Source organism: Labeo rohita, chromosome 19 (genome assembly GCF_022985175.1).
Source record: "Labeo rohita strain BAU-BD-2019 chromosome 19, IGBB_LRoh.1.0, whole genome shotgun sequence".
Lineage (NCBI taxonomy): Eukaryota > Metazoa > Chordata > Actinopteri > Cypriniformes > Cyprinidae > Labeo > Labeo rohita.
In genome coordinates this window covers 2,295,558-2,314,918 of record NC_066887.1, presented here as the reverse complement: position 1 = coordinate 2,314,918, position 19,361 = coordinate 2,295,558, and the positions used below count along the sequence as shown (strand labels likewise).

The 19,361-nt window shown below is 35.9% G+C and overlaps 1 protein-coding gene across 2 annotated transcripts in view; it reads right to left on the bottom strand.

Annotated features, from left to right (window-relative positions):
- Nucleotides 1-960: 960 nt before the first annotated feature.
- Nucleotides 961-19,361, bottom strand: part of hivep3a (HIVEP zinc finger 3a) — a 44,707-nt gene continuing 26,306 nt past the window's right edge. For both annotated transcript variants that reach the window (XM_051136783.1, XM_051136784.1), the window contains 5 exons: nucleotides 17,646-17,785; nucleotides 7,729-7,904; nucleotides 7,150-7,251; nucleotides 4,984-5,657; nucleotides 961-2,272 (listed from right to left, as the gene is read on the bottom strand). In XM_051136783.1, coding sequence (XP_050992740.1) covers nucleotides 1,700-2,272; nucleotides 4,984-5,657; nucleotides 7,150-7,251; nucleotides 7,729-7,904; nucleotides 17,646-17,785 — 1,665 coding nt within the window. In that variant the 3' untranslated portion in view covers nucleotides 961-1,699. The remainder of the gene's footprint in view (nucleotides 2,273-4,983; nucleotides 5,658-7,149; nucleotides 7,252-7,728; nucleotides 7,905-17,645; nucleotides 17,786-19,361) is intronic.

Below are 19,361 nucleotides of genomic sequence, written 5' to 3'. Positions count from 1 at the left end.
ATTGATAATTTTGACCTATATATTGTATTTTTGGCTACTGCTACAAATATACTTAAGACTGGTTTTGTGGTCCAGGGTCACATATTACTACCTACATGGGGTACTGCGTCAGTCACAGTTTTTGTACCTATTTTTCTGAGACTGAAAACATGTCAATACAAAAACAAAGCCAAAACCTACACATTTTTGGCAATTTAGAAATCTCAGCCAGAACATGTCTGGGACAAAGATGATATATGCTCACCCTAGGCTTGATTTGTTAGCACATAAACAGCAATTGCTGACTTTGCAACAAAGAACATCTCAACTCAATGCGAGATTAACACGCTTACATGTTGTGGCATTACAGTTCAGTCCATATCTTTCTGTAAAAGTCTGTTTGCAAAGCCTGCAAAAAGTATAATCCTATTTTATTATTTCAAAGAATCAAAGAAGTAGAAGTATGCTTTGAACTGTGCTAATGTTTTCATGTCAGTTACGTCATAAAAACCTAGACGGAGTTGTTTTGGCAGCTTGGTTTCAATAAAAGCTGTTTTTGGACTCACAAAGAGGTTTTAGGTTCTGAAACATACTACTTACATGTCAAAACTTGATTTCTCCTTTAAGTCTTATTCAGTTAAATCTGCCCTTCCAATGTAGCTCTCAAATCTCACTGAAGTATCTTTAAATACAGTGTGATGAAATGTCTTACAGTATTGGACAATAGGGTCAAAACTTTTCAAATGATTTACAAAAGAATTTAACTTTATAATAACCATTTTTCTAGTTACCTTATTAAATGTTTGTGTTTTGTCTTTTATGTCTTTTATGGAGAAACGGCATGTCATACTCTGGCTACACAGACAAAAACGAATCATTTATGAATTAGTTCATTGCTGTTTACGCATTAGAAAATCAAGATTCTCTGTACTGCATCTGCACTTTGTTGTCTATGATCAGACACTTGGCAAGAGAGCAAACTTCTCAGTGAATGCAAACACTGAACAAAACTGGCTTTTTTAGCAGTGACTAATCTAAACACCTCTGATTGGCACTGCATTCATGATCTCAATAGAAATGTGTGACTGGTTATGATGCTCAATGCTACATAAACTACATATGAACTTTTTCATTTATTTTCACAATGCAGTCATAATATATGTGACCCTGGGCCACAAAACCTTGAGTCTTAAGTAGCATGGGTATATTTGCAGCAATAGCCAAAAATACATTTTAAAGGTAAAAATCATAGATTTTTCTTTTATCTCAAAAAATCATTAGGATATTAAGTAAAGATCATGTTCCATAAAGATATTTTGTAAATTTTCTACAGTTAATATATCAAAACGTAATTTTTGATTAGTAAAATGCATTGCTGAGAACTTCATTTGGACAACTTTAACGGTGATTTTCTCAATATTTTGCTTTTATTGCACCCTCAGATGTCAAATACATCAATGGAAAGGTACATCACCTGACAAAAAACTGACCCTTATGACTGGTTTTGTGGTCCAGGCTCACATATTTGGTTTAATTGTGCAGGGGCAGTTTTTACCTCCTTATCTTGAATTTGGGGGCATTTTTGTTCATTTTGGCTGCATTTCTGACCACGATGGTCAAAAGCTGTTGTGCAGAAGGAGAACTGTGCCTAACATGTAGATTTGTAATGCCACACGTGTGCATAAATGATGACATTTTCATTTTTAGCTAAACTCGTCCTTTAACACTTAGCATCCATGGATGTTCTTGATCCGTCTACCGGTTGAGCTTTCTTGGGACTTCGAGAATGCCTTCTGTTATTTCTTTGAGAGATACTCTTCCAGGTGGTCATGGGAACACTGGGAACCTCCCTCTTTTTTGACACGAGCTCTGCTTGAACCACTCCCCGGATCTGCTCCTTGTCTTCATCGGAGGAAGCGTCGCTCTTAGAGCTCATCTCCACCGCAGGCTCGGTGAACACTATCAGCTGATTTTTCCGATGAGGAACTTCACCCGCAGGACTCCCGCCGGCCCCTTTCTCCTTCGTCAGCACGGTGACCGTCATCTGTGCCACGCTGTGGTTGAGAGATGCGCTTCGGAGCAGCATATTGGAGCGCGGCTGCACCATCTGGATCCCGCCGATGGGAATGGTGAGGCTGAGGTTGGGAATCATCACCTGGGGCTGCGAGTGCAGGGGCAGGTGACTTAACACGCGCTGGCCTTCCCTCGGCTGCGTGTTCCTGGAGAGACGCCCGTGTGCTGGAGGCCAAGACTGTGTCATGCTGGTCCTTCTCTGAGGACTGTGTGTTTTCTCCTTGGAAGGAGCCAGAAAGACATATTTTAGAGAAATCACCAAGTGGTTTTTAGCATATTGTGACCACTAGTGCAGTCATCTTTATTCTAGGCAAAGGACATTATTTCTAAACTGTGTGGCGAGTCTTGTTTTGCGGCTATAGCTAAAGATAGTCCTGGTTCATCCCAGATGTGTATTTCGGATAGCAGATGGTAAACAGACGTGTATGTATTTAAGTTCAACTGTCAGTTCATGGGTTAGTATCTAAGGTTTTGGCTTTAATTGTATGTAAAGACCGGTGGCCTGGCTTCTATTTCTAATAAAGGTGTGACACTAAAATAACACATGGTGTGCTTTTGGAATCAGGATATTTGTTTTGGATGTTTATCTTGGATATATTTGTCTGTCTTGTTTTCAGAGTAATTACGTTTTGTGCGCTAATAAAAACGCTTTTCTATAAGTGGACTTAAACACAGACAAAGAAAGAAGCATCTATATATTTAGCTAATCAAGACTAGAAACCCACAATTTACTCACTACTGAAACATGGGTGAATGGCTGTTAAAAGAGATGGTAAGGGGTTACAAGGTTCAGTCTAAGAATCTATATATATATATAAATGCTGATTTTATCTTTTCTGTTTATCCCCATAATTCTGTGGTGTTTTTTCTTTTTTTTTTAATATAGTGCACAGTATAAATGAGTACACCCCCTCTGAATAAATATAAAAGATGTATTTCACTTTATAAAAGATGTATATCACTTTATGGAAAGATGGCAAAATTAAAATGTATTAATTAAACACATACTTAATAAAAACAACAAACTATATGCCAATATTTCCTGTAAAATAAGTCAATTAGCCAATTTTGTTTAAATGAAGGATTGCAGAATTGAGTACATCCAGATTTAATTTAGCAAAGGTATAATATCCTAGTACTCAGTATGTCCTCCAGGCCTTTAAGTATACTGCTCCCTTCGTGGCACTTAATCTACAAGTTCATGACAAATTGTCACATCTGTCCTGTTTAACTCCTGGAGGACGACCTCATTAAATATCCTGGTCTTTAATGGGGAGTTTTGCTCAGCTCATCTCTACAGAATCCCCCACAGCTGCTCCAGAGTGTTAAGATTAAGTGAAATACATGTCCACTAAAGGATTTTCAACTTGAGAGGATGAATATCTTCATTGTCATGCTGAAAAAATGCAGGCAACGAGAAGAGGGTAGCATCTTCCGTTTCAGTTTTTGTATTACATCACACAGTGGTATGTGAACTCATGACAGCACTGATAAAGCACAACTCCCTCACACCTTCAGCACTCATACATCCCACTATAAGAGCTTTACTACCACTAAATGTCACTGTGGGAACCACGTACTTCTCACTGTACTCCTCCTCTAGCAACACCACAACATTTTACTACAGGCTACAGTAGGTAATTCTAGTGGTGACAATAATCATGCATGTCACTTCTGCAGGCTGTGTCGTGCTCTGTGAGATAAAGTGTCACTCTTTTCATAGCTTTTGCCAGCTCTGAGACACTTGCATGGTATTTCTCCCGCTCTTTTTCTAGTAAAAATTCATTCATCACTAAAAGAAAACTTAAAGTAAAGACTTGATTATTTCAGGAGACTTTTCACAAGTCCATTATTTTTGAATGTCGGTGCTACTTCTGTTATATTTTCACACTTAAAACAATAAGTTGGTATTCCTCTTGTACCACTGTCCTCTTTTATGCTAAGAAATAAGTCACCTGGAAGTTCTTTCCCAAGTGGTTTCATTGTTGGCAGCAAGTCTGAGTATGATTCAGTAGGCTATAAAACACTTTTAACTGTCAGGAAAATAGCCTTAAACCTACACTTTTTTGTTTGTTTGTTAGTTTTATTTTATAACTTTCAGGAGGGTGTGCACATTTTTGCAACACAACATTTTATGTTGTTACACAACTTTGATAAGAAAATCTTATTTTGCTGAATAATTTTGACATTCTTCTTTGGTAATTGATCAAGTAGGTTTGTTGGAACATTTTATCTCCAAAGAACTGTAACATGTCTTCTAAGTAAAGAATAAGTTTTATAATATGTTTTTGGAGTAATACATTTTAGACAGGGTGTACTCATATATATATGAGTACATTTTTTGAATGTAGCTTTTGGCTTTTAATTTTGAGTTAATATATATATATATTTTTTTTTTTTTCCCAAAGACAAAACATTAATATAAAGTAAAAAGATAATTTATTATAAAGACAATATATCAATATATTTTCATAAAGTAATATTACTTAATGTAGGTCAATAAAATATATTTAAAAATAATTTATATTATTCTATAATATAAAAGTAGAAATACGATAAAAATGATAAAAATAATCAAACCCACAAGCTTTATTTCTAGCCAGTATGTGTTTTGCACATCAGCACTCCGCTGTCATGCAAAAATACTATTTCAACAAAACTGTTTTTTTTTTGTTTTTGTTTTTTTTGTTTTTTTCTATGGGCAGTGTTATTTGCTTTTAGACAAACTGAACACAACAGGTTTAAACTGGAAACTACAATTTCAGATTAGGCCAATATAAAAATGCACTTTAAATAAATGACATCATTTATAAGTGCTGGTGTTTTAGCAGTATTTCATCATGTTTACTTGGCACAAGAACCATAAATACACCAGAAAAAAGGAGAAAAATCTTGCCATTCAGTAAGACAGAGACACATAAAGACACTCACCGGTTTGGTCTTGAGGTTTAGTCTGTTGGGTGAGGCTTTTGTTGAATCTCTGCGTTTATCAGCTTGGTACTGAATAGTCACACTGGCCCCAACGGTCAATGCAAGAGGACAACTAGGAGACGAAGGCTGTATGGGGGACAGGGCTCTAATGGGGGACACACGTTTCTCTGGGAATGACGAGGCTGGGCGGTTTGAAGGAGACAAAGAGGACAGACAGGACGACGGAGAGAGACTGAGTCTCGGCGAGGGACAGCGCAGAGGGGACATGTCCCGTCCAGGAGACTGCGGTAAAGCAGGGGACATTTGTAGGCCAGGAGACAGGCTGCGGATGGGGGACGAACACTTCCCTGCAGCGGGTTCAAGGTGTGGAAGGGTTACGATAGACTTGGTGGTCTTGGGAGAAGAAGCTTCTCCATAGTGGCTCGGTTTTCGGGGGCTCATGCTGACAGGCGCTTTGGGATGCTGTTCCCAGCCTGGGTTTGACAGGCCTGAGACGTCACAGGAGCCAGGTGCGTCTCTGGACAGAGACGGGGTCTTGGACGACGAGGAGGAGCACGAAGCTTGCTCATCACCTTCATCATTATCATCAGGTTCGTCCACATCTGTCTCCTCTGCATCTGAGAACTGATGCTCCTCCACCAGTTCAGTCTCGAGGAAATGCTTATCACTGTCACCTACGGCACATGACAGTCACTCTATCAGTACTCATTTGACACAATTAATTAATCAAAAATAAATAAATTAATATTATATCCTTTGACCATATTTAAACCACATGCCACAATCATCTATTGTATTCATACATACTAATATGTGACCCTGGACCACAAAACCATTCGTAAGGGTAATTTTTTAATTGAGATTTATGCATCATCTGAAAGCTGAATAAGTAAGCTTTGCTGTTTGTTAGGATAGGACAATATTTGTCCAAAATGAAGTTCTTAGCAATGCATATTACTAATCCAAAATTAGGTTTTGTTATATTTACGGTAGGAAAATTACAAGATATCTTCATGGAACATGATCTTTACTTACTCTCCTAATGATTTTTGTCATAAAAGAAAAATCAATAATTTTGACCCATACTATGTATTGTTGGCTATTGCTACAAATATACCCGTGCTACAGTGGCCCAGGGTCACATATATATAATTATTTGTGATTAATTGAATTGATTATTCTGTGTATCATATAATTTGATCACTGTTTATTCAGAGGAACTGTCAATGTTTTAATGCTTTCAACTAGCAGTACTACAAAAAGAAGTGAAGGTAACACTAGTATAGGGACCAGTTCTCACTATTAACTATTTGCTTATTAGCGTGAATATTACTAGCATATTGGCTGTTTATTAGTACTTATAAAGCACATATTATGCATGTTTATGACATTACTAATCCTAATAACCAAACTTAACAACTTAAGTTAAACTAATTAACATTACTATTAATTAGTAGTAATTAGGAGTTTATGGAGGCAAAAGTAATAGTCAATAGTTACAGTAGTTAATAGTAAGAACTGGACCTTATAATATAACAATATAACAATAAAGTGTGAACAAAGTTTTTTTTTTTTTTTTTTTTTCCCTTAATATTAAAATGTAATTTTTTTTTCTGAAAAAAATGCATCAGTTTCATCAAAAGTGACAATAAAAACATTTATAATGTTGCAAACAAATTCCATTTTTTACTTTATTAATTATAGAATCTGTAAAAATGTATCATTTTTATTCATATTTGCATCAATATATTTGCATCAAATTAGCATATTTGAATGTTTTCTGAAGGCTCATGTGACATTTGAAATAATATTTAAATAGAAAACACTTTAAATTGTAATAATATTTCACAATATTACTGTTTTTACTGTATTTTTGATCAAATAAATGTAGCTTTGGTGAGCATAACTATATTACATAATATTTATTACATAATATAAATTACAAAATGTATAGTTTTTTATTTTTTTCACTGTAAAAAATGATTGCGATTTAAAAAAAATTCTTTGTCAGAACCACAGCTGCCAGTTTTTTTTACCATACTTTTTTTTTTTTACAGTGTATATATAAATTACATATATATATATATATATATATATATATATATATAAAATACATTTTGAAGCCTTTCTCCCATCAAAAGTTTTGTTTTTTTTTTTTTTTCTCACCTCCCTCATCAGTTTCAAGCTCACACTGGACTGGTCCTGGAGCAGTTCCCTCTGGACATCTCTTCCCATGAGCCTTTGACTTCATATGTTTAGTTAGATTCCCTGAGGAAAGCAGTTTCAACATGGGAACACAAAAGAAAATATAAAACTTATTTATATCAGCTGCATCCCTGTGAGAGTACAGGTGTAGACTTAGTTAACAATGTGCATAATGTATAAACAACTTCTGATGTCATAGAACACATGATATTATAACATCTGATTTAAATCCCTGTATTTCGTGTGTTTACAACATTTCTGACTAAAACAGAAATACAGGGCACATACAGGTGGTATTCTACAGTACATTTTATTCAACAAAATATTTGCAGGAGAGGATGTCATCTGAATTTTGTTCATTTTACTGTAAGTAAAACTATAAGTTCTAAATGTGCAAATCTACTAAAAATGTTCTCTTTAAAATACTAACTTTTTATCCAATTAATACATGCATTTTAGTCATATTAATGAAATGTAATACGGGCAAACATGGACTAAAAGCCACTGAAGTTCATTCCTCAGCTGTGCAGCATACAGTACCTTTGGTTTTAAAGGCGAAGTTGCAGTGCTGGCAGACGTAGGGCCGAGCGTCCGTGTGTAATCGTATGTGTTTGCGCAGCATGCTGGGTTTCTTACAGCGTATCCCACACTCTTCACATACATATCGGCCCCTCCCACGGCCGCGGACATACACGTACTCCTCACTCGACTTGTAGCTGGAAAACACAACATAACAGCTGAAAGAACATACTGTGTGAACCTTCACCGGGGTTTACCCATCATCACCAGTCAATGACAAATAACACATCAGCTATTAAAGGGTGAGATTACAGATAACCCAGAAATAACTTTCTTTTGTGGAACAGAAAAAAATATAGCTGAACTTGGAGAGTGCTCTTTACCATAATGGGGTCAAACGAGGGTCAAAAAATTTCTAAGAAATCACAGAGGTATCACAATTAGTACTAGGTACCAAAAGGAAACTTACTGGCCAAAACTAACAAATTCTCGACACATGGGCTGGAAGAATTTTGAATTACAGACTAGTTTAGAATAACTGAACAAGTCATATTAATTGAATAAGGTCAAGGTCAAATAAGGTCAGAGGTCATTGTCTTGCATGTCTTGTAAAATCAACGTATTACACTTGAACAAGACAACAACACAAGATGTCTTGCCTTATCTGAACTAAATTAAAAGACGTATTGATTAAAGTTGTATTGCTTTTTTCCTCAAAAAGCTTTCATATGGCTTCAGAAGACTTGGAATGTAATGCACAAGCCGTATGATCTACTTTTGTTGTTGCTTCATAAAAAACAAAAAACAAAAAAACAAAAACTGTACTTTGGAACCCTTCTAAAGAGAATATTAGCACACTTTTAAAAAGAGTGTGAACTAAATGTAATGTTTTCTGACACTTATTTGCATGTTAATTGCAATGAAATTAAATTGTATTTTAGTTCACATTTAAATTAAATGCAATTAGATTAATTTTAGAGCAGGACTTAAGCACATCTTTATAGGAATGTTTGGTTAAATGAACTGCTGAATGTACTGAGAAGCTTTTATGTTAAACTAAAACACTTTTATGTCATTTCTATTGAAATTTGTAAGTCATATATGTAAATATATTTGTAAATACAGATTTGTAATGATGAATTTGCAATTTAGTGCATTATACAATGTATTAACTTTAAATGTAATATCAACACGCTACTGTTAAAACTCAAGTACATGTAATTTAGTATGTTAATCAATTCAAAATAAGTGTGCTTCTTTAAAGACTGACAAAAGATTATTAAACATTGTTTTAAAATGTACTTTAAAATAAAGCTTTTGATTTAAAATTATAAAGGGTGCTTTGTAAAAGTGTACTTAAGTGCCTTTTCCTTCATTAAAATTGTTACATGCCGTTTTTTTTTTTTGTTTCTTAAAAAAAGTACATTCAGTAATTAAGCACACTTATTTTTGTATTTCACGTGCAGTATTTCAAGTAAATACATGTGGGTTTGATAATTAAATAATGATAGATGCTAAATTCATAACCGCATACTAGTAGGGTACAATGGGGCTAAAGGCGCCCCGGTGTAAAAGGTGCCTTTGATATTATTTTCCTCTAAAACACTAGATGGCAGAAAAACATGGCGTAGCACTTTCCAAAAAAAAGGCTTTCAAGATACACATGCAAATTTGTGAATGCGGGGAGCAGCGATTCTGTCGATTCTGTGCTTACTTGATCTAATATTTGATGTTTTTTAAAATGTTGTAGATTTAAGTAGCAAATGAGAATTGCTAAAATTCATGAATATATCGTGAGACAAAGGTCTTCTTAATGATTTTCAGTTTTGTTCAAGATAATTAAAACAGCAATTTTTAAATAATGAAAGAATATGTAAAAGTATGGTATTTGGGATAAAAAGCACCATTGCTGTTGGGGCTACAAGACACAATAATTAACATAATAATTAATAGAAGGCTGACTTTTACATTTGTTGACATGACATTAGATTCAGATGGTAAATATCATATATTATGTTGGGTGTCCATCTGATGTTTAGAATGAAACCATCATATTTAAAACTATTAATCATATCATATAATACGACATCATTTGTTGTTACTACTGCAAATCTATATTAAATTACTATGGGATCTCCTTCAATAATTTCAGAATCTTTACACTTTAAAACTATTTTGTTTCTGTATTTTAAAATATGTTTTATATTAACATATTTTAATGACAGTATATTTATTGAACAAAAATTAGTTCTTTTATTTATCAAAATAAGCAGAAAATAGTAGAAACTTTGCTAAAGTGATTGTTTTGAACAAGTATTAACTTATATATTATTTTAATAAAAAAAGTATTTGCACCAATACTGTGTGCCTTTAACCCCATGTGTCATGTGCCACCTCATACATTTATAAGATTTTTACACAATTGCATGATTTATTTTCACACAAAATCTGTTGCTCCATAAATGTTCAATACGAACGTATATATTTTTTTTTGCAATCATACACTTTGGGTGCAGTGAAAAGCACATTTTTTTCTAAGGATGGGCCTTTAGCTCCTTTGTACCCTATACTACACTTACCACATATTTCTGTGGCAGGAATAGTTGTATGCTAGTATGCGATTCCGAATTCAGCAAATAATTTCAACATTTGCGTGAACTAACCCTTTAACTGGCCGAAATGAGTGCAACAAAAAAGTGAATCATATCAGCAGTACTAGCACTATTTATTCACTGTTAAATAAACAGAATGGGAGAGAAAACAGCCCATGTAGGCTGACGCTGAAACTGCATGTTCTCAACATCACCTCTAGGTTAATTAAAATAGCAGTGGAGCATAGCCTCTGGGCTGGAATATGTACATAAAGAGGCCTATACATTGATCTCACAGGTCTGGGTGGGAGATCTGATCTCCAATCTATAGCACCTGCATGCTACGCTTTTAAAGGTGCTCTTAAACAGACTGATATGCTTGGCACAGTCCCTCTTTCAGACACCACACGTACATATATATCCATACCCACACACACACACATACACAGTAGTCTGGCTGGGTATCCACCCTGTTTGTGTCCAGAGAGTCCCAAAACGGGGCCTCCACTTGACCTCAAACAGAGCGCCATTTATAATGTCAAGAAGTTGGGCCCCCCTCCCTTCCGACCCCCTTCACCACCACCCCCGGCTCAAACATGGGGTTCTTGCAATGCCGCTCTGTGCCCAGAGTCCGGCCGTCTGTGCCAATCCAAACAGCTGAGAGGGGGGGAAACCCTGGACCCAACCAGATGCTCATGACCAATAACACGAGTACAAATCAAGAACTGTGTGCCAGCTTTCTTAAAAATAACAGCAATAATAGAGTTCAGTTTTGGGGGGTTTAGTGTTTTAGTTTTAGACCCTGCAGCTATTTCATTTGCGGTTGTATACGATATTTACCCAAGTAACAGAGTACTGTTCTTCACACAGTAAAAATTATATTGATGTGATCCAATAACAAATGTCATTATGAACAGTTCAAAAGTTCGGGATGTGGGTTAAAGGAGAAGTCCACTTCCAAAACAAAGATTCACATGTAATGTACTCACCCCCTTGTCATCCATTCATGTCTTTCTTTCTTCGGTCATAAAGAAATTATGTTTTTTGAGGAAAACATTCAGGATTTTTCTCCATATAACGGACTGATATGGTGCCCAGATTTTGAACTTCCAAAATGTAGTTTAAATGCGGCTTCAAACGATCCCAAATGCGGTTGTAAACGATCCCAGTCAAGGAAGAAGGGTCTAATCTAGCGTAACGACTGGTTATTTTCATAAAAATAATAGAGTTTATATACTTTTTAATGCCAAACGCTCGTCTTGTCTTACTCTGCCTGGACTCTGTTATGTTCATGACAATTAGGGTTGTAAAAACTCCCATCTCATGTTCTCCCTCAACTTCGAAATCATCCTATATCACTGTTTTACCTTTTTTGTTAAAGGTGTTTGATCTTCTTTACATGTTCACTTTGCAAAGACTGTGTCGGTACTTCTGCAGCGAGGTAGGGTGATTTTGAAATGATTTTTGAAGTTGAGGGAGAAAATATGATTGGAGTTTTTCGACATACACTAACTGTCTTGAACCAGAATACACAGAGTTCAGGGAGAGAAAGACAAGATGAGCGTTTGAGATAAAAAAATATTTAAATAGTATTTTTTTTTTTTTTATGAAAATAACCGATTGTTTCACTAGATAAGACCCTTCTTTTTCGGCTGGGATCGTTCAACCGCATTTGGGATCGTTTGAAGCCACATTTAAATTGCATTTTGGAAGTTCAAAATCGGGGCACCATATCAGTCCATTATATGGAGAAAAATGCTGAAATGTTTTTCTCAAAAAACATAATTTCTTTACACCTGAAAAAAGAAAGACATGAACATCTTGGATGACAAGTGGGTGAGTACATTATACATTTTTAGAAGTGGACTTCTCCTTTAAGTTACGCACTTAAGTTCAATACTTCATGTCTAAAGAAGCTTCGACTTGCATGTAAAAAAATAAATAAATAAAATAAATCATTACATGCTTTAAGTGGGGATAAATCATGCAGAAACCACATAATTAACCCTAACCTGAAACGCTGACTAAATCAGTTTTCTAAACTTTCACGCAAAATCACTCCTCTCATACATCAACTTAAACCTCAGAGCTTCCATTTTAAGATTCACAAAACCACCTTAACCACCTTGAGACTTTTCCTTCTAAATGGACAGAAATGTGTCCTAAACTCATACTTGGATGGTGAAAGAGCACAGCCAAATTCTGAGTCAATTTCATGGCTGCTGTGAAGAGTATGTTGTGCGTTACAAGTGCCATCATTCCTCAGAAACACCACAGATGGTTGTTTCTAGGAAGACGTGTGCCTGTAAACTGATCTCAGTCACGACGGACTACATAACCTTGAAGAATTACATTTCTTTCTTGTAGTAGTGTGTATGACTTCTTTTGTAGTTCATATAAGGCTTGAAGCCAGATTGATTCATAGTTCTAATTCATAGCTCAGATTGTTTTATTATACAGACTTTCCTCTTTCATTAAAAATAACCACTTACTACGTCTCCAAGATCCCTTATGAGACAGAGTCCGCTTCGGTTTTTATGCTTATGCTAAGGTATTTGACTGAGCGTGCTGTAAATTTTATCATTAGCAAAGTAAGCACATACTTTTTTATTAATTAATTTATAGTTTTTTGTAATAATTGGTTTGTCCACAAGGTTGTTTCACATTCCAAAATATATATATATATATATATATATATATATATATACACATGTTTGCACATGCTATCAAATGGAGTGTACTTTAAAAGGCTAGTATACATTGTTTTTCACACATATGCTAGGGTATGCGTACAGTATGCAGATGACATTGTGCATTAAGTCGTGTACAGTACATGTACCCTGATAAGCACAGTTTGTACATGCAGGTTGAGCGTGTGCGTTGATTTTTTTTTGCACTAATTAGTTTGTCCACAAGGTGGCAACACTGGCCTGGGCCGTTGTTTCACAGTTGAAAAAAAAAAATGGAACAGATGGAACAACCCAATATTGGAAATGGCAACAAGATGCAAACACTGGGCCACTGGGCATGACGCAAGTCTTTTAAGCTAGTTTGCTATCATTTTCATGTCCAGCGCCATTTAGTTTAAATAGCAAATGCACTTGTGCCCATCTGTTTGCCTTGCTGGTCTAAAAACGAGGTATGTTCAGGCGCATTGTTGGTGCACTGCTTTTTTGAATCAACTGAAACCAACTAAAACCTGGTCTAAAGTCAATGGCGCAGTATTTTTTCTATTTAAAGGGCACGTTAGTAATATGCGCCTAGAGGCGGGTGCACAATGCGCACACACTCTGCTTATTACACACACAGAGATGTGCAGCAGCACACAAACATGCTAAATATTAAAATGAAATGATTCCAATGTAAAATATTATTATTGTGTACATGGAGATGTGTTCAGTCTTTGCTCTTCTAAATTCTACCATGTAAATAGCGAATCTGCCATGGTGCAAGCATAACTGGCTTTAAAAGTGAATGGGAGATGAGACTCTGATTGGTTTATTGCACGTTATGCCCAAAACACCCAGAACGTCAACCTTTTTTTTTTTTTTTTTTTTTTAAAGGTGTGTTCACACTATATTGGAATTCTCGAGGGGGGAGTTTGGGAGGAGGGGGTTTTGAAAGAATTTGTGCCTCCTAAGTTTTCTTATTGAACTTATTTAAGCCGTTAAGGGATAAAGTTGCGTTCGATTTGAGCAGATCAGCGTCTGACTTGAAGCAGTGTAGCTAGCCTTTGCCATCAAAGTAGGCTACCAGCCACAAGACCAATTCGCGAGGCCGTGCCCCACTGAGTCACTGTGCCCCCCTTTCCATCCTCTCCCCTCCTGAACGTGTTCGAAAGTGAAAGTAAAATCGGCAAAAGTAGCATGCATTTTACATGTGCTCTAAGATATGCGTGGAGTGCAGTGTGTTATGTGAATTTTGTTATCAGCACATATGTGCGTACTATACACTTGCAGCCCGCAGCCCTTTTCTCTGTATGCACAGCTTGCACACGCCTTTATTTTTTATTTTTTTGTGCTAATTCAGTTCATCCACAAGGTGGCAACACTGCCACTTAGAAAATCTAGATAATACAGATTACAAAACACTAGCCAAAAACCATCAGTTTTGTATTATCATAGTTGGTTAAATGAAGTAACCCTTATCGTGCAGCCCTAACTAGCCCTATGGAAGCCCATGTCCAACACAGAATAAAAATTGTAAAAATACAACTTTTTATCTCACAATTCTGACTTTTTTTCTCAAGACAAGACCTGCAAATCCTTGGTCACAGAACAGCAGAATATAAACAAAATGTGTTAACGAAAGTCTCTTGTTAAGCGTTTTCCTCCCGTAGAAAACCATTAACACTTAATATGGCTAAATTTATTAAGATAAGAGTGCTATTAAAAAATCTAATTTGATATACAGTTCATTAATATAATGTATATGTATTAATGTGGCATAACGGACTAAGATGATAGACTAAACTCAATATGCTCCTATTCATTATTAAAACAACTACAGACAAGCAGGTGAGCCCAGAATAAACGCAACAACGTGTTTATTCGTGTTTTCCCATACAGAATAATCTCTACAGCCCTTTTATATATTTTTCTTTGTCCATTATGCTACATTATGTGTTTTTAATATAGTGATTTTCTACGGGAGAAAAATGTGCAATTTAACCCATTGAATTCTGGGCACGTCTGCTTGCCTATACGGAGTTGGTCCTTTTAATATCACTTAATGCATTTCTTATTGAGTGTTCATATCTGCTGGTATATAGCTTGTCAACAGTAAGGATTATACAGAATTTGGTTTTCATCATCTTAGTCTGTTTTGTCTCATTAACATTTGCTGGGAAAGTAGGTATAAAAGTGAAAGTTTGGGCATTGTTCATGGCCATATGCTTGCCTTGAAGTACATTCAATTAATAAATATAAAATTCGATTTTGTAATGGCACTTAATGTATCCTAATACATTACACCATATTAAGTGTAAATGGTTTTCTACGAGAGACTTTGCGCACTGTGTTTAAATTCTGCTGTTCTGTGGCCACGGATTTGCGGGTCTTGTCTTTATCTCCTACAGATGACTTGCAGGACCCCGTACATTATGCTATTAAATTAATTTTAATCGTTTAACCACCACAGCGTTTGGTCTCCATTGGCAACACGCCCCATTTGTGTGGATTGCAAGTGACGTTGCAGGTAGCAGAGAGTGCAAGTGGTGATTGCGAGTGACATAGTAATTTAGTTTCCTTTTTTTTGTCTTCACCACCTGGCTACTACTGTAAAATGTTGAGAGATTCAATTTAAAAAAATAATAAATAAATAGAATAAAAGAATAAAAAAAAAGACTGCAAGTGACATCACTTCTGGAAGTGCAGGTGTCTGAGAGTGCAAATCTGAAAATGCAAGTGCATGTCTGCAGCCAGACCCTTCTCCAATTGTGAGATATAAACTCTAAACAAGTGCGAGAAAAATCAGATTTGTAAGTTTATATTTTGCAATTCTGATTTTATTTCTCACAGTTCTTACTTTGTAACTTGTAATTGTAAGTTTATATCTTGCAGTTCTTAAAAAAAGTCCAAATGTAAATTTTTATTTTTATTTTTTTATTCAGTGGCGGAAACAGGCTTCCATTCAAGCCCAGTCTGCTGCTTTATAGTTGAAAAAGAAACAGATGAGATGGAATAACGACAAACTATGGGAGACAACAGCAACAACAGACGCCCATGTTGATGAGCATTTGTTTTAGAGAGTTATGAGAAACCCGCAACTCTAGATTAAATGAGTACAAAGACATTTTTATCCATCTTAACTTCTGGAGATGAATGCACACATTGGACAAGTATGAAAGTCTGCAGTGTGCATATGTTGAGCGTCTATGTATTACATTCAGTATACTGAAGTATATACATATATACGTTTAGCTGTGTGCTTATGCTAAGTGCTCGCATGAAAACTATTCTTCGACCTTTAGACTAGTGGTTCTCAACTGGTGAGTCAAGATCAAAAAATAGGTCACAGGTCTGTTTTGACTAGATTGCAAAATGCTAAATGCTAAAATGCACCCAAATGATATCACCCTAACTACATTAAAGTTGGGTTTAATTGCAACAAGGGTTAAAACGGTTCAAGCCGCAGTCATACTAGACTTTACCTTCCATTGCCATTCATTTATATGCACATAAACATTAGAGAATGAAACCGCAAGCTGATGCACAGCTGTGCAGTCTGTTGTAAACAAATAAATGTCAATTTTTGACTTGCAAATGTTTATTACGAGAAAACGTAATCAAATGTAGTGGAGTAGGTGGTCATTGCATTTCAAATTATTATTATTTGTGAATTCTTAATTATTAAAAACAGAAGCATAACATCTTATCATGTTCACTGTGGTGTTCAAATAAATTTTGCATGTTCAAAGTCTAATAAAACTATGGCTTTAGGCTAACCACAATGTTTTGTGCAGTAATTATTTTACTGAAAAAATGTTTCAGTATTTGTATAACAAACTATTTTGTTTCTGTGTTTGGTTGCCACTTAGAATCTAGGTAAATCCAGTTAAAAACCACTGGTGTAAATCTCTTAAGTTTTAGTTTTTCATTCATATAAAAACACCTCAAAATATGAGTCTACTGCATCTTGGCCATCTCCATATGCCTTCAGCTCAATGACCAAAATCATTGATGCAGTATGGTGTAAATGGGACTCTGTGGGGTTCCACAGGAAGTGACCGCCAGGCTAGGTAGTTTCCTGGCTCGGGCTGTGTAACAGACGGTCCGTGTTGGCTCTGACAACCAACGATCTCCTGCAGCGGGGGCAAGAACAACACTGCTCAAAATACTGACAAACTGGTGACAGAAAGCCACCATACATACAGTATGAGCAGGGTGCACAGTGCAGGAACTACCACAGAAGTAAAAGACTCTAGCTTTCAGATGGATAAGGAGAAGAGAAAAACCACTGCTGCTGCATATTACAGTGCTTGTAATTTATTTATTTATTTTTTAATGAAATGATGTATCTATGGAAGCCCATTTCCAGCACTGTATAATAAAAAAAAAAAAACTTTTTTGTCTCACCATTCTAACTTTCTTGCTCCAAACTGCAGGATATAAACTCACAATTGCAAGAAATAAAGTCGAAACTGTGAGTTAAAAACTTGCAATTGTGTGAAATTTGTGTCTTTTTCTCGAAATTTTGATTTAATGTCAATGACAATTCACTACGCAAATACGTATTTATATACAATGCTGCCTTGCAAGCTTGTAGCTAAGATATACTGCAATCATCTACATCATTACACTTTTACACACCGCATTTGTACAAGTGTTATGCATTAGTATGGCTTACCCTCCTTCACAAATCTGTACCCGTGAGCTGTATTTGGAGGTAGATAGTTGATCTTCCTTCTCCTCTGTGGTTTTCTTTTCTACCTCTGTCAACTCAGCTTGCTGGGCTTCTTTCGGTTCTGTGGGCTGAGTGGCATGTACCTACACTCGAGAGAGACACGGGCAAGTTCACCAACCCTATTCCGGGTGCCCAGGGAGACAGAGATGGGGGGGAAGTCTCATTCAACATCTTCCAGATAGCATTAGAACTGATTTACTTTTACTCTGTCATGTCAAGAGTAAGTTAGGAAAAGTAAGGGAACCACAGGTATTAAGACTTGTATGGCTTAATATAACGTAAATAATGTCTCTTACTGAGATACGTAGTAGAAAACCCATGAAAGATTCACATTATTTTAAAAAATCCACATAGTTTTTATGCATATTTTGGACTACCAGAGGGGCCATTATTCAGTGATGTACAATGGTTGCACTCTGTGAGTTATTGGTCCTACTTGTTGCTTTTTTTTAATATACATATTTTTTTGGCTTTTGTGGCTTTAATGGACAGGACAGTAGAGAGATGACAGGAGAATACTGGCCAGAGAGAGGAGAGCAGGATCAGCAAAAGGAAGATGCCTGTGGATGAATAAAACTTCCTAAAGACCCGCGTCTTTGTTCTCTCCACTTCAGCCCTGATGCCTTTCAGGCTTTTAGTAGACCACAGCCACAAACGGCAGAGACAAGAAACGCTAGATGCCATCCTGGCATGATAGAAACATGCCGGCTACGCTTATATCCATGGCCACCTGTAAGCTTTTTCAGTAGCTGTGGTCACTGTATCAATACTTTATTTTCTGAGTTGTGTATTCTGAGTGTTGCAGTAAAAATAGCAACAGGTAGCGCCGGTAGCTCAAAGAGTGCAACTATTTTACATCATCGAAATAATGTTCAAGATATGTATAAAACGTTGTGGATATTTTAAATAAATATTTTGTGGGTTTTCTATGACATTAAGTCATACAATTCTTAGCATCCGGGGTTCCCTTAAAAAAAAAAAAATATATATATATATATATATATATATAGAAAAGATTTTTATATTACTAAAACACATAAATTTTAAAATACTGCGCTAAACAAACATAAGCCCCCAAGTTAATAAAATCACTGTCAGCTAGCCCAAAGTATACTCCGTTTTTGTACATGTACGCTATGTTGTACGCAAAGTTATGACCGATAAAAAATATTTTACCCTTCAGTCCCTTTATTTTTGTTTTCTACTGTGAAACAACAGCCCAGGACAGTGTTGCCACCTTGTGGAACAACTGATTACTGCAAAATAACTTCAATGCAATGGGCCTCATTCATGAAACTTGTGTAAATATATGAGTAAATTCTGAGCAATTTGCTCTTAAACCAGACCTTCCCAAAAACTCTCCTCTGGATTTACAAATGCTTTGTAAATGTACGATTTGATTGTTAAACGTGCATGTTAATGAATTCCAATCATTCGTAAACAGAGCGCTAGTGCACGCTCATTCACAGTTAGCACAATCCCTGCCTATGAATTACAGCTGGGAGAATTGCGAGTCCAGGAATGTAGTGAAATATTCTGGTCTACTTTCTCAGGTTTGGCTCCAATATATTGCATAAATGAAAAAAAGACTAATAGGCCATATTCCTAACAATAAATAACTGGTGTCCACCAAAGAGTTTTTAGCCAGCTAAAAAATGT